General features: G+C 44.7%; 1 protein-coding gene across 1 annotated transcript in view; it reads left to right on the top strand.

Annotated features, from left to right (window-relative positions):
- epb41l2 (erythrocyte membrane protein band 4.1 like 2) overlaps positions 1-15,000 on the top strand; it is a 136,516-nt gene that overhangs the window by 80,637 nt on the left and 40,879 nt on the right. The window contains exons 7-8 of the mRNA XM_080533957.1: positions 11,068-11,286; positions 11,800-11,887. Coding sequence (XP_080390083.1) covers positions 11,068-11,286; positions 11,800-11,887 — 307 coding nt within the window. The remainder of the gene's footprint in view (positions 1-11,067; positions 11,287-11,799; positions 11,888-15,000) is intronic.

Consider the following 15,000-nt stretch of genomic DNA (forward strand, 5'->3'; position numbering starts at 1 on the left):
GCTACTGATTAAGACGAACGATAGATAGATAGATCTGCCCGTTCGTCCCGCTCTTTTCCAAATAAACACGCAAGCAAGTAAGTAAAATATTCGTGCATGGTTAAGGAGGTTTGCGAGGAGCTCCTGTGCGTGGCCGGTTGATGGTGAAGTGATGTTGCTTCCACTTACGGATAATGCCCCCAATGGTGCTTACTGGAAGATTCAGAAGTGAAGCTGCGTCTGTAGCCAATTCCATTTTCATGTTTTGCAACAATCTGGTTGCGAAGGTCTTGAGACAGCTTTTTGCTTTTACCCATCATTAGATGTTTGTTGTGTGGCACCTTGGTAACAAAAAAAACATTTTATAGCCCATCAATATATTCTAACCCAGCTGACATTAATTAGCACAGATTGGAGGTAGAGTTGCCTCCTAATTAGTTATGGTTTTCAGCTGATTCCTTGCCTTTCCTTGCTGTGGTGTACTGCTTTTTCTTAGTGTGTTCAATACTTTTTTCCTGTTTCATTCCACTTTTATTACACATAATTTTATTTACATATATACTTTAATGTTTAGATTTTTTGTCTGGATTGTTTGAGTTAATACCAAAGTCTGGTGCAAATTTAACTTGAATAGGCTCATTGGAAATACATTTACTGGACAAACTATTGATGTGTTCAATAAGTATTTCTCCGATTGTAAGTGCAGTCCATTTACACACACACACACACACACACACACACACACCACATCTGCTTCCCCACACCTTAGATTGTCCTTCAACGTCATCATCTGAGTCACACACCAGGATAATAACAACAAGCGGTGTACATCTGTTAATATTGATATGTGTTTACAGAGGATTATGTATTGATCATGTGTAGGTTGTATGAGTGATGAGTATTGATCGTGGGGGGGTCAGGGTCAGATCCATACTGAACATCTGTGGCAGCACATGCATTAACCTTGAGACCCCCGCCAATACAGATAGGGCTCACACACACACACACACACACACACACACAGCTCCGTGCCCCGAGCCCTCTATACTATCAGTGTCAGTGTGTAATGGAGCAGAACTGCTCTGTTTGATGTTTGTATGTCCCAAGGCAATATGAATGAATGAATGAATGAATGAATGAATGGTCTTTATTGTCATTGCTATAGTACAGGTACCAAACAACGAAATTTGGGAGGGGTGGCTCCCCTGGTGCTAGGAAAGGAAAAAAAAACAAGAAGGGAAAGGAGCTGGTTGACATAAATAAAGGCTATGTACACTATCCACTATACTATACTGTACAGATAAAACGACTAGGGTTGTCATATTGCACATAGTGTTATTGCACATTCATTTAAAGTGTCGCAGTTTGCAGGCTTGAAATGTACACATTTGTGCCTCAGCACTACACCTGATTTTTCAATCAAGTTACAAGATGGCGGCGCGCTACTCAGACGCGCGGCTCGGAGTGGCTTCAACGCTGGTGTTTTTTAGTGTTTTTAAGTACATTTGTATGTACATTTTTATTTTAGTACTTATAGGGAACGGTTGTGTAAATAGTACCTACAGCAGACTAGACTTACTAGAAGTTGGTGCACAAAATGAGAGGACTGTAACAACGGAATTCTTGGAACAGCAGAGAATCCCATTCGACATCGCTCGGTCGCCGGGTGAACAATACTACGAGGACGAAGGGGGGGCCTGCTAGCTAGGCTGAGGAGAAGCCCGAATAAACCTGCTTTGCCGAGTATTTTCCTATCCAACGTCAGGTCTCTGGCAAACAAGATGGACGAATTGAGACTGCATGTCGTTACCAATAACATCGTGGGAGATAGCTGTGTGATTATCCTAACGGAGACCTGGCTAAATGACACTATCTTGGACTCCGCGGTAGGCCTAGAAGGCAGGACCTTACACCGTGCGGACAGGACTTTGCTTAGTGGGAAGACCCGCGGAGGCGGCCTCATTATATCTACGAAGGACAGCTGGTGCTTAAACACGAAAACTGTAAGTAGCCACTGCTCCCCTGACCTAGAATACTTGACTGTTAAATGCCGACCCACTTACCTCCCGAGGGAATTCAACGCAGTGTACATAACATGTGTTTACATTGCGCCAAACGCGGATGGTAGCTTAGCATTGGCGCGGCTATATGACGTCATCAGTGGTGAACAAAGCGCGGACCCACAGGCAGTCCATATTATCGCCGGAGACTTTAATCATGCTGACCTGAAGGTAGTACTACCCAAGTTCTATCAGCATGTTAAATGTGCAACAAGAGGAGAGTTTGTGTGTGTGTGTACGTGTGTGTGTGTATGTGTGTATGTGTGTGTGTGTGTGTGTGTATGTGTGTGTGTGTGTGTGTGTGTGTGTGTGTGTGTGTGTGTGAGAGTGTGTGTGTGTGTGTGTGTGTGTGTGTGGGTGTGTGCGTGTGTGGGTGTGTGTGTGGGGGGGGGGGGGTTGTGTGTGTGTATGTCTGTGTCTCTGTGTGTGTCTCGGTGTGTGTACCTTACTGTGCACACACACACACACACACACTAGCACGCACTAGGGGTGCAACGGTTCAGTTGACCCACGGTTCGGTATGAACCTCGGTTTTTGGGTCACGGTTCATGGTTTGGTACGGTACGTGTTTTTTAGTTCCAACACACGGCGTGCGATGCAATGTTGTTGCACCGCAGAATTCCATTTTCAACTCACACCATTGAAGTCTATGAGAAAATCATAAAAAATCGCATCCCAATGCACACGGCGTGCGATGCAATTTCTGTTGCACCTCAACATTCCATTCTCAATTGTTACGTAGTCGGACCAGGCAGGCTGATTACAATAGGCTCTACCAATATTGCTTGCCTTGCTTCCACAATTTCTACAAGATACAACTGGACATATTGTGATAAAATATGTGGGTCCACTGATTTAGGGGTATTGGTAAAATGTCAGGAGAGGGAGCGCACAAAACACACAGCCAGAAAGGTGTATTATAAAAGCAACTTTATTATTATGGGCGATGATCAGGCAGACATAGATTCGGAGGACGGAGACAGTCCAACATCTAGCTATTCGCCCCTAGGACTCAACTTCCACAACTGATCATGCATCTCAATTAATCATCATAAATATACAGTAGTACAAATTCATCTCATTCAAATAATCATAGGCCTATAAATAAGACAAACATTGGACATATTGGCTGAATAGTAAATAATTAAAAGGGCACGTAACTCGCCGGTATTTGAGACCCCCCCGTGGGGTCTGAGCGGTGCACTGCCAACCGATGAGGCTCAATATGTAAGTCCGTCTGGCTGACGATTGTTCCTGCGTTCACGCTACAATATTGTGCCTACATGCTCGATTGTTATTATTATGTAATATAGGCGTCTTGTATATATAAAATATGTTTTAAAATAGGTCATTGATGTCATGCAATTAGCGAAAAGGCGAGAAATGTCTAATGACAGCTGTGCCACGGATTAGTGAATGATGTGCCTGGCACACTGAAAAGAAGATGAGGTTTACCAAATGGCATCCATTATCCGTTGTGTCCAGTATGTATTTGAAATATATGATATGAAAATGAAATGATAATGTTGTACATCATAAACCCTTCATGTACCGTAGGTGTATGTACTATATCAGACCTTTTGGGTCAGACCTTCAGCCTTTAACTTCTTTCAAAAAAGGAGACAGTCAAAAATGTATGCTCCAGTCTCTCTCCCCGTTATGAGTGACTCAATTAATTTAGATAGACCAGTTGAAGTTTTCCCAATTGTCCCATTGTGATGCAATAATCCGTCGCACCACAAACTTTTACAACATTTGCAAAATTTGACAGTGCGACAAAACTCGCACCGCCGTGTGCTTTGTCCCATTCAAAATGAATGGAATCGAATTTTCGCCGTGCGATTAAAATCGGGGCCGTGTGCATTGGGATGCGATGTTCTCATAGACTTCCATTCAAACTTCGAAATGGAATGTTGTCGTGCAACAGAAATCGCACGCTGTGTGCATTGGGCTTTACTTTACTTTATTTTGCTCATACTTATGGAACTTAAACATTTAGACCAGGGGTGTCCAAACTACGGCCCGCGGGCCAACTGCGGCCCATGGTCAGTTTTTAATTGGCCCAAAACAACTTCTAAGAATATAATTATTCTGTAATTTCTAACTGCAATTGCGGCATTGCGCCGACATGGTGGCGGGGGCGCTGTTTTGCAAATAAGTTAGCTTTCGTTTTCGCTAGCGAAATAGCTGATAGTTGATGTTGACTGCTCAAGGAGAATACATATTTGAATGTACAGAATGCCTGAGAGCCTTATATTGCATTATATGACATTATATTTTTAATGGTCATCTGGTGCCTGAATATTGGAAATTTGTGTTTTCCTTTACATAAATAATGAAATTTCCACCATAAATTGATGCAGAAAGGGCACAAATTGGTGCATATCAATTCACCAGAATGCAAGAAATTAAGTGTTTGATGTTTAAGGACCCCCAGACAGCCCTGCTTCATGGGTCCCCCCCGATGTCAAACACCACTGGTACCACCTCCGCCTCATTTTGAGCCAGGAAAAACCCTGTACACTCATCATCCACCAAGAAGACCTCTGTGCCAGGGCAGTCCAGCTTAACGATGTGATGAACACAGTTGTGAAAACTATCAACATAATTAGAGCACGAGGGCTCTACCACAGAGAATTTCAAGTGTTCCTCTCTGATGTTGATGCTGAATATGGGGATGTACTCTATCATCTTTATAAAAAAAGAAAAAAACATTTAATGGAAAGTTATGATATGGGCTGTTTTTCTTTAAGCATATTCAGGTATCAAGCATAATTTACCTACATTTGATTAACTTTAATACATTAGAGGTGAGGCGATACCTCACCTCTAGTGAGTGGCCCAGCCTTGAGTATATTTTTCTGTATGTGGCCCTCTGTGAAAAAAGTTTGGACACCCCTGATTTAGACACATTCCAGAATATGACTGGTATATTGTATAATATAAATATATATAAACAAAAAGCACTTTCAAATGTAAACAAATTACAAATGTGACTTGTTGTGGATTGGAACTACAGATCATAAGCTTTCAAATGATGTGTCATACATTGAAATCCGAAAAAAAGATGAGGAAGTTAGAGACATTTGAATGTTGTTAGACCTCAGGCACATATAGGGTTAAACTAGCTGTCATGAAACCGGAAGCAAACGCTGCTAGCAGCTAACAAAACACAGCACTACGAACATCTAAACTGTATTTTAATAACATAACAACATGCTGATAAAACATCAACATGCTAAAAACACATAACTACACATAATTAGATGATCACACAGTCCATGCCTTTGAACACGTCCTAAAATTAAAGTATGTTTACAAGCCATGTATCACTTACCGTTAGCCTCAAACAATAACAATGAACCCATAACACAAAGTATACATATAGCCGTTTCACGCGAGTGGTTTATGGTTTCACCAGCTGGCGTCACAAAAAAGTGCCTCTTAGGCTTGAGGACTAGTATATAATAGGAGAGGAAGAAATGAAAGTAAAAATGCACTTCAGCCATGACAGCTGTACCAGCTGTATCCCATATACCCATTATGCACATTTTAAGCGCATAGGACACGTGTGTGAAGCATTTCTGCGACACGCGTTTCTGTTCACTGTTTTCATTCCCTCATCGCTGTATTCAAAACCAGAATGAATGACCCCACAACGCAGATTTGTAGCAATCCGGGGCTTCCTCAAACTGTTGCCATGTTCTCAACTCCGCTCGCCATGAACAAACATCCAACTTTGAATGAAACGCAGGATAAACCGAAAACCTGGTGTATTGAATAGGGATGTCCCGATCCGATATCGATATCGGATATCGCTGCGATATTGGTCCTGAATGCTGGATCGCAGATCGCACCAGATCTGCGTGGCCGATCTGGCGTGTCACTCACGTGATGACAACAGTAGAGTTGGCTAGTTGCTACCTGTTTGTAATGAGTCTGACAATGTCATGATGCTAGCTGGTGAAATCATAAACCATTTGCTTAAGTAATTTTTCGGTTATTTACATAGTCTGAAACTACAGATGGTAAGCTTTCAAATGATGCGTCATACATTGAAATCTGAAAAAAATTCAAGGTTTTGATTGATTGATTGAAAACTTTATTAGAAGATTTGCAGAAGTAGGTACATGAAAGTACATATTACATACAAGGTCAACTAACAGGATAAAAACCCAAGAAAGCCACTGGCTTATTTCAATTGGGGTCCTTGATTCTCAATTCATCGTTACATGTAAGACAGACAAAAAAGCTAGTACTATCTACAAGATAATACAGACAAATAACTATTACTATCTACAAGATAAACACACATCCATCATGGGAAGAACAATACAACAAAACATAAGGTATGTACAGCGGGTAGTGGGGGCGGGGGACAAAACACAAAGTATGTACAGTGGGTAGTTCGGGTCTTTTAATCTGATTTTTGATTTAGAGGGTCCAGTTACGGATTGCAGCCTCCTGTAAATGTTTTTTGAGAGTGGTTTTGAAGGTGGGCAGTGTTTTGCACTCCTTTAAGATTATAGGAAGGGCGTTCCACATTTTTACTGCATAGTTTGCAAACGAGTTTAACCCCTTGTTTGTGGTGCAACGCGGTTGAACGTGGTTCGTGGAGCTTCCTCTGGTGTTGTATGTGTGGACGTTGTTCACTTTTTGGAAGTATGTTGACAGGTACTTGGGTGTCTTTCTGGTGTAGCGTATCTTGAAGACCAGGCCCAGTGCAAGCTGCTGCACTCTGTCAACTACTCGTAGCCAATCAAGGCTCAAAAAATGAGCAGCGGTTAGATGTGTCCTAGGGTTGAGGCCTAGCAGAAGCCTAACCAGTTTATTTTGGGCTGTCTGGAGTCTTGTTTTATGGGCCTTTGTGGTTCTATAGTACCATGATGTTACGGCATAGTCGAAGTGACATTGAATGAGAGCTCCTGTTAGGGTCCTCAGTGTGTTTTTACTGACAAGTGAGGATATCCTGTACAAGAATCTAGTTCTATGGTTCACTTTTTTGATTACTTTTGCTGCCATTTTATCTCCGGAAAGATTTGCCTCTAAGATGGAGCCCAGGTATGTAATATCCTCTTTTCTTGTGATATTAATGTTACCCACTTTTATTTTAAAATTTTCAGCCTTTCTGAGTTTAGATGGGGATCCGTATAGGATGGTTTCAGTTTTACCTAGGTGTATTGATAGTTTATTGTCAGCTAGCCAGATGCAGATTCTACTCAGTTCAGTGCTTAGCGCTTTTTCCACCTGCAATATGTCCCTGTCAGAGACCAGCAGAGCCGAGTCATCCGCGAACAGGAACAAATTGCAATCACATGCTGATGACATGTCATTCACATATATTAGGAACAGTAAAGGTCCCAAAATGCTTCCTTGTGGAACGCCGCAGGTCACTGGGAGGGGGGGGGACAGTGTTCCGTTCACACTAACCACCTGTTCCCTCCCCTCTAAGTAGGATTGCATCCAGCTCACCGATGTTCTATCGAACCCAATTGCTTTCAGTTTATCTAACAATATGTGGTGATCTACTGTGTCGAAGGCCTTCTGGAGGTCCAGCATGACCATGCCGCAGTACTTGCCCGAGTCCACCTCATGGTTGATGTGGTCGTTCAAATAGAGAAGGCATGTGTCAGTGGAATGGGATGTTCTGAATCCTGATTGAAATTCATACATCAGCTTTTTTTCGGTAAGGTACCTATCGACCTGTTCATAAACTATTTTTTCCATAAGTTTCGAGATGGAATTAAGAATAGAAACAGGTCGGTAGTTGCCTGGGTCTAATTTGCTTCCTTTTTTATACAGTGGGGTTACCCTTGCTATTTTAAAGTCAAGGGGGACGTGTCCCTGTTTGATGGAGAGGTTTATTATGTGGGTGATGATTGGGGTAATGGAGGCAGCTGAGTCTTTTAGAAATCTGGCTGGAATATTGTCATGGCCCGTGGCCTTTTCTGAGTGTAGAGCGCCTAGCTTTTTAAACACCTCATCGTTTGACACCATGGAGAGTTTAAAATCATCATTGCGTACACCCAGTTTATTGTAGAACTCACGGATGTGCTCTACACCATAACGCCCTGAGTGGGGTGGTAGATTGTTAACTAATTTAGTGGCTATGGTTGTAAAGAAAGTGTTTAAGCACTTAGCCACATCCAGCTTGTCTGTAAGGAGAGAATCACCAGATTTGATGCTGATGTTTGTAGACCTGGTTTTGAGTTTTTGACTGCAACCTAGTTGGCTATTAAGTAGCTTCCAAAGGTCACGTGGTTTGTTTAAGTTTTCTTCGATTTTGTTATCGAGGTATTCTTTCTTAGCAGATTTGGTCATGGTAATTACCTGATTGCATAGTTTGTTGCATTGTTTTTTAATTTTCTCAAAGTGGGTTTTGTGATCTTCGTTTAAGTGTTTCACTAATTTTGATTTGCATTTTTGAACTTCAGAGCATTTTAGGTCTCTGACTTTCATAGCATTTAGAATGTCCGAATTCATCCATGGTTCCGATCGGGTTTTAACCCTGGTGGTTCTCATGGGGGCTATACTGTCAATAATATTTAGGAATTTGGTTTTGAAACCTAGCCATGCCTCTTCAACCTGTGTGCATTTTAGTTCAGTTAGTTTAGTTAGTTTAGTTAGTGACACGAGTATTTGAATGTTGGTGCACCGAATGGGAATGCGACAGGAGAAAAGTGACTGATCAAACCACAACAACAAACGCTGCTAGCGGCTAACAGTGGTACATCGCTACAAACGTCTAACTGCGTTTTTATAACATCACAACATACTGAGAGAACATGGACATGCTAAAAACACATAACTACACATAACTAGATGAACACACAGTTCTTGCTTTTGAACACGTCCTAAAACGAGAGTATGTTTACAAGTCATTATCACTTACTGGTAGCCTCCGAAAAACGAGAATAGTTAATCCAATCCACAGATTATAACTGTTTTTTATTATATGGACTGGGTACTTAAAACTTGAGTTGAAAAAAAGAAAAACAGATATTGTTGACACCCCTTCGATTTCTGGTCTCACCAGCAGCGTCACTAGGCTACACTTTTAAAAAGGGTCCTATAATTGATTTGCCAAGAAGATATTGATTGAAATTGATTTGTAAGAGAAGATAAATAGAATAAAAACCTGAAGGCACTAAAACTAGAAATCAGACAGTAACTCTTTTTTACTACAATGCTGAATGCTCCTGTCTAAATTGTTTTAACCAGTTGGTCACTGAGTACTGCAGAGTACTGTTTTTGTTGCTTGAATAAAGGCTGGCAGTCTTTAATAGCCAACTGTTGTTGTGGACTATATACTGGGGAAGTATTTGTTATTATTCAGGAGCAATAAAATAGTAAAACAATAAATACAAATATCGGATTGGTATCGGTATCGCAGATACCTGAAGCCCAGGTATCGGTATCGGTATCGGTAGTGAAAAAATGGGATCGGGACATCCACCATCTCAAGCTCAATCTTAACAAGACCGAGCTCCTCTTCATCCCCGGGAAAGCCTGCCCTCTCCAAGACTTCTCCATCACAGTGGAGAACTCTACTGTAACCCCCTCCCTGACAGCCAAGAACCTTGGAGTGATCCTGGATAACCGACTATCCTGTGCGGAGAACATTGCAGCAACGGCTCGCTCCTGCAGATTCTTCCTCTACAACATCAGAAGGATACGACCATTCCTTACCAGAGAGGCAGCGCAACTCTTGACCCAGGCACTGGTCATCTCCCGCCTGGATTACTGCAATGTACTCCTGGCTGGGCTCCCCGCTTCAGCCATTAGACCTCTGCAGCTCATCCAGAATGCTGCTGCCCGGCTGGTATTCAACCTCCCCAAATACTCGCATGTCACCCCTCTCCTTCGCACCCTGCACTGGCTCCCGATAGCAGCTCGCATCAGATTCAAGACCCTGGTGCTTGCATACCAGGCAGCTAAAGGGACAGCCCCTGCCTACCTGAAGGAAATGGTAACCCCCCAAACCCCTGCCCGCTCACTCCGCTCCTCCACCTCGGCTGGCCGACTGGCCCCACCTCCTCTACACAGCAGTCGGGCTGCCCGATCACGTCTCTTCACAACACTGGCTCCCCGCTGGTGGAATGAGCTCCCCACGGCCGTCAGAACGGCTGAGTCACTACCCATCTTCCGTCGTAGACTGAAGACCCATCTCTTCAGGTTACATCTTAACTGCTCCTCCTGAGACATCTTCTGACCCTCACCACTACGTCTCCTAAAGACACCCGCTTTCCCCTCTACTGTGTCCCTAAGAACTTCTATTGCCCCCCTTGTACTGTTTCTAAAAATAAAAAAAAATTGGGATAGCGATAGGGAGAATGTTTTTTTTCTTCTATCAGTGGCCCCGGGCCCGAGCTAGATTACTCTTCCTGCAACGAATGGTGGATTGCTGATTCACATGCGTAGTATTCAAATGTATTGATTGTAAGTCGCTTTAGAATAAGGCGTCTGCTAAATGCCAAAAATGTAAATGTGAATCCCTAGTATTGAACCGTGGAACGCGAACCGAACCGTCCGTAAAAAAAACGAGAAACGTTGCACCCCTAGTGCGCACGCACACACACACACACACACTCACACATGTACTATGTCAGCTGTTTCTACTCTAAACTGTCCCACGCACTGTACCACTCACACACACACTCACACACACACACACACACACACAGAGACACACACACACACACACACACACACACACACATCCCACCCACTGGTTTCACATGCATGTGATAGGAGGTATGGGCAGATATGTCAGGGTGTGATCCATTTCACGCTCAAATGTGGTTTTATTTACTGTAGCTCTTTTTCTCTCTCTCTCTCTCTCTCCCTCCTTCTCTCTACCCCCCCACCTCTTTCTTTCTATATTCCTCTCCCCCTCCACCCTGTGTAATTTACTGTATCTCGCTCTCTCGTCCTATCCCCCTCCCTCTCTCTCTCTCCCCCTCCCCACCTCTCTCAACCCCCCTATCTCTCTCTCTCTCTTCCTATCCCCCACCTCTCCCCCCCCCAGGTACCTGCTGTGCCTGCAGCTGCGTGAGGACATCTCTTCGGGCCGCCTCCCCTGCTCCTTCGTGACCCACGCCCTCCTGGGCTCCTTCTCCCTGCAGGCCGAGCTGGGCGACAGCGACCATGACGACCGTTGCCTTGACTACGCCGGCGACTTCGCCTTCGCCCCGCAGAACACCAAGGAGATGGAGGAAAAAGTGGCGGAGCTGCACCAGACACACAGGTCAGACAGACACACACACACACACACACACAGGTCAGACACACAGGTCAGACAGACGGACACACACACACACACACACACACACACACACCAGACACACAGGTCAGACAGACGGACGGACGGTCAGGCAGACGGACGGACAGACAGACAGGTCAGACACACAGGTCAGACACACAGGTCAGACACACAGGTCAGACAGATACACAGGTCAGACAGACGGACAGGGGGGGCGGAGCCAAGGAGACGCAGAGACGAAGAAAAGAAAGCAACAGCAACTGTTTAACCTGGGGCTGCTTACCTCACACACACACACACACACACACACACACACACACACACACACACACACACACACACTGACCTGGACCTGTTTACCTCTGTCCTGTTTAACCTGGGGGGTATTCCATCAAAGTTGCTAAAGGAGAATCCAGGCTTATTGTTGATACAGCTCTCACCAGACTGTTTACTGACTCTGTCTGTGTGTGTGTGTGTGTGTGTGTGTTGACCCTCCAGGGGGATGACGCCGGCGCAGGCCGACGCCCAGTTTCTAGAAAACGCCAAGAAGTTGTCCATGTACGGGGTGGACCTGCACCACGCCAAGGTGACCTCACACTGTGTGTGTGTGTGTGTGTGTGTGTGTGTGTGTGTGAGTGTGTCTGTGTGTGTGTGTCCGTGCGTGCGTGCTTGTGGCGAGATTAACTCCTGTTTAGTGGCACATTTAATGCAAAATGATCCACAAAGGGACTCGAACCCTCAACCTTCTGAGTCAGAGTCAGACCCCTTAACCACGTGGTCATGTGGTCTTTCATAAAAGCAAAAGGTTCATAAAAATGCGTCATATTCAAAGCGACTGCAGATTAGAACAGAAACGTGGTCATATGTAGTCATATGTGGTCATATGTGGTCATATGGGCACAAACAGTAACTGGAATGATTTGAACCCGAAGGGACTCGAATCCTCAAATCTGATCTCAGTCACATGTGATGTAGTACAACATGGTGTTTGGTTGTGGCACGCTTGTATAAACTTCTCCAAATTGAATATGTTAGCAGCACAAAGTCTCCATTGAGATCTGGAGTGAAGACGCCCTCCTCGTTAGGTCTCAAGCCAGAGCAACGCTCAGACGTTTCTCACTAGAGCAGGGTATTCGCGGTGTCTTGAAAAGTATTAAAAGTTGATAAATCAAGACCCAATTAATAAGTATTAAAAAGTCTTATCATGATTTTATGAGGTCTTGAATTTTGTTGGTATTTTTCTGAATTAGACTCTGTCCAAAGAGTTTGAGTCCTAAAAACGTTTAGTAAAAGTTCGTGAATTTATTTGTTTTATTAAAAAACAAAGATGAACCGTAAATTGTGTTGTATGATAGTGGTCTAGTCTATTGCAAACTAAAACTGTTAAAGGTGTCACTGATGTAAACTGTTACAGCTCCAAGTGGCGGTGAGGTCTGGAAAAATATTGACACGGTCTTTAAAAAGTCTTAGAAAGGTATTGAAATTAACCGCAAGATTCCTGTATATACCCTGCTAGATGCCAACACACCAGATCTTCACAATACAATGTCAATTATACACCAGGAAGGGACTCAAACCCACAACCTTCTGATTGGAAGTCAGACCTTATCCATTAGGCCACGCGGTCTTTCCTTCTAACAAAAAGACCATGAAGGTTCTTAATTTTTACAACCACTCCAGATTATGATAGAGATATGGTCATTATGCACAAACAGGAATTGGAATGATTTGAACCCGAAGGGACTCAGACTGACCCAGGATCAGATCTGCCAGGCTGGTTCTGAGTGGGAAAGTTCTGAACAACTGGGCCCTGATGTGTATGAACGCTGTTCTATAGAGAGAGAGAGAGAGAGAGAGAGAGAGAGAGAGAGAGAGAGACACAGACAGATAGGGAGAGAGAGAGAGAACACACAGGAGTCTGGGAGGTCTCTTTGATGTGGTGAGGGAGCGCAGCGAGGGGAAAAGAAGAGAGGAAGCGGAATGAGAGGACAAGAAGAAAGGAACAAAGGCAGAGTATTTAATGTGGATCAGAGCAGACACACACACACACACACACACACACACACACATGCAGCTCCGTGGGTCAGCTGTACAAACAGCTGGACCACTTCGCTTGGCCAGGGTCGTCATGGGAACAGCAGGCCGGGGATTGAACCTGGGTCTCCCTGGGACATGGTGTTAGAACTGTGGGAGGGAGGGAGGGAGGGGGAGGTGGGTCTCCCTGGGACATGGTGTTAGAACTGTCCCAGAGACCAGGGAGAGAGGGAGGGAGGGGTGGAGGGAGGGAGGAGGGAGGTGGGTCACTGGGACATGGTGTTAGAACTGTCCCAGAGACCAGGGAGGGGGGGGGGGGAGGGAGGGAGGAGGGAGGATGGGGGAGGTGGGTCACTGGGACATGGTGTTAGAACTGTCCCAGAGACCAGGGAGGGAGGAGGGAGGGGGGGGGGGAGGGAGGGAGGAGGGAGGGAGGGACAGAGAGAGGGGAGAGTGAGAAGCGTGCTGTCAGCTCCACACGGCCTCCAGACTGGAGAGAAACCAGGTCAAAGGTCAACATGCTAGGGGGAGGGGCCAGGAGGAGGGGCCTCCGCTGGGGGACGCATAGCTGCAGCTACTAGAACTGCTGCTGCTGGTTAATAGACGTAGAGATAGAACAACCAGAACTGACGTAGAGATAGAACAAGCAGAACTGACCCATTCAGGTCAACGTTCCGTGCTGGGTGGACTGGCGGCCATCTTTGTGGCACCATTTTGAACCGTGGCTTTGAATCCAACTTTATTGACAGCTGACTGAACTGACAATGGAACGGTCAATTCAGCCGCTCTACTGTGTGTCTATTCTATGAGTTCTATTTCTGTGGTGTGTGTGTCTATGTGTGTCTATGTGTGTCTGTGTATGTGTGTGTCTGTGTGTGTGTGTGTGTGTGTGTGTGTGTGTGTGTGTGTGTGTGTGTGTGTGTGTGTGTGTGTGCAGAGGCCTCAGGGGGGGAGGAGGCCAAGCGGTAGTTTAAAGCTTTTGGCATCTAATAGTCGCTCTGCCTTCCCCCTGGTTACACACACACACACACACAGACACACACACATACAGTGGTTTCACAGTCAAGCACATGGGTCAATAAGCACTCAGTGTCCATAGAGCCGGGGCTTAAAGGCCTGTGATGTTGTTATATAAGGTTAGCATCCAGTTAGCATCCAGTTAGCATCGACCTCAGCCCAGCTTCAATATCCGCCTCATATTAGATTGTATGTTAGAGAGAGAGAGGGGGGGAGGGAGGGAGGGAGGGAGAGAGAGGGAGGGAGAGGGGGGAGAGAAGGCCTGTTATGTTGTTATATAAGGTTAGCATCCAGTTAGCATCGAACTCATGCAGGCTTGCAGTCCATTACACAGCCCAGCTTCAATATCCGCCCCACGTATGTTATATTATATTCCATGGCCATTTTAGATTGTATGTTATATTATATTCCATGGCCATATTAGATTGTATGTTTTTATGTCATATTCCATGTTACTCAAAGGCAGAAGATATTAGATTGACATGATGAGTTGGAACATGAGGGAGAGAGTGTGTGTGTGTGTGTGTGTGTGTGTGTGTGTGTGCGCGCCTGTGTGTGTGTGTGTGTGTGTGTGTGTGTGTGTGTGTGTGTGTGTGTGTGTGTGTGTGTGTGTGTGTGTGTGTGTGTGTGTGTGTGTGTGTGTGTGCG

The sequence above is a fragment of the Nansenia antarctica genome (genome assembly GCF_963989245.1).
Source record: "Nansenia antarctica genome assembly, chromosome: 6".
Lineage (NCBI taxonomy): Eukaryota > Metazoa > Chordata > Actinopteri > Argentiniformes > Microstomatidae > Nansenia > Nansenia antarctica.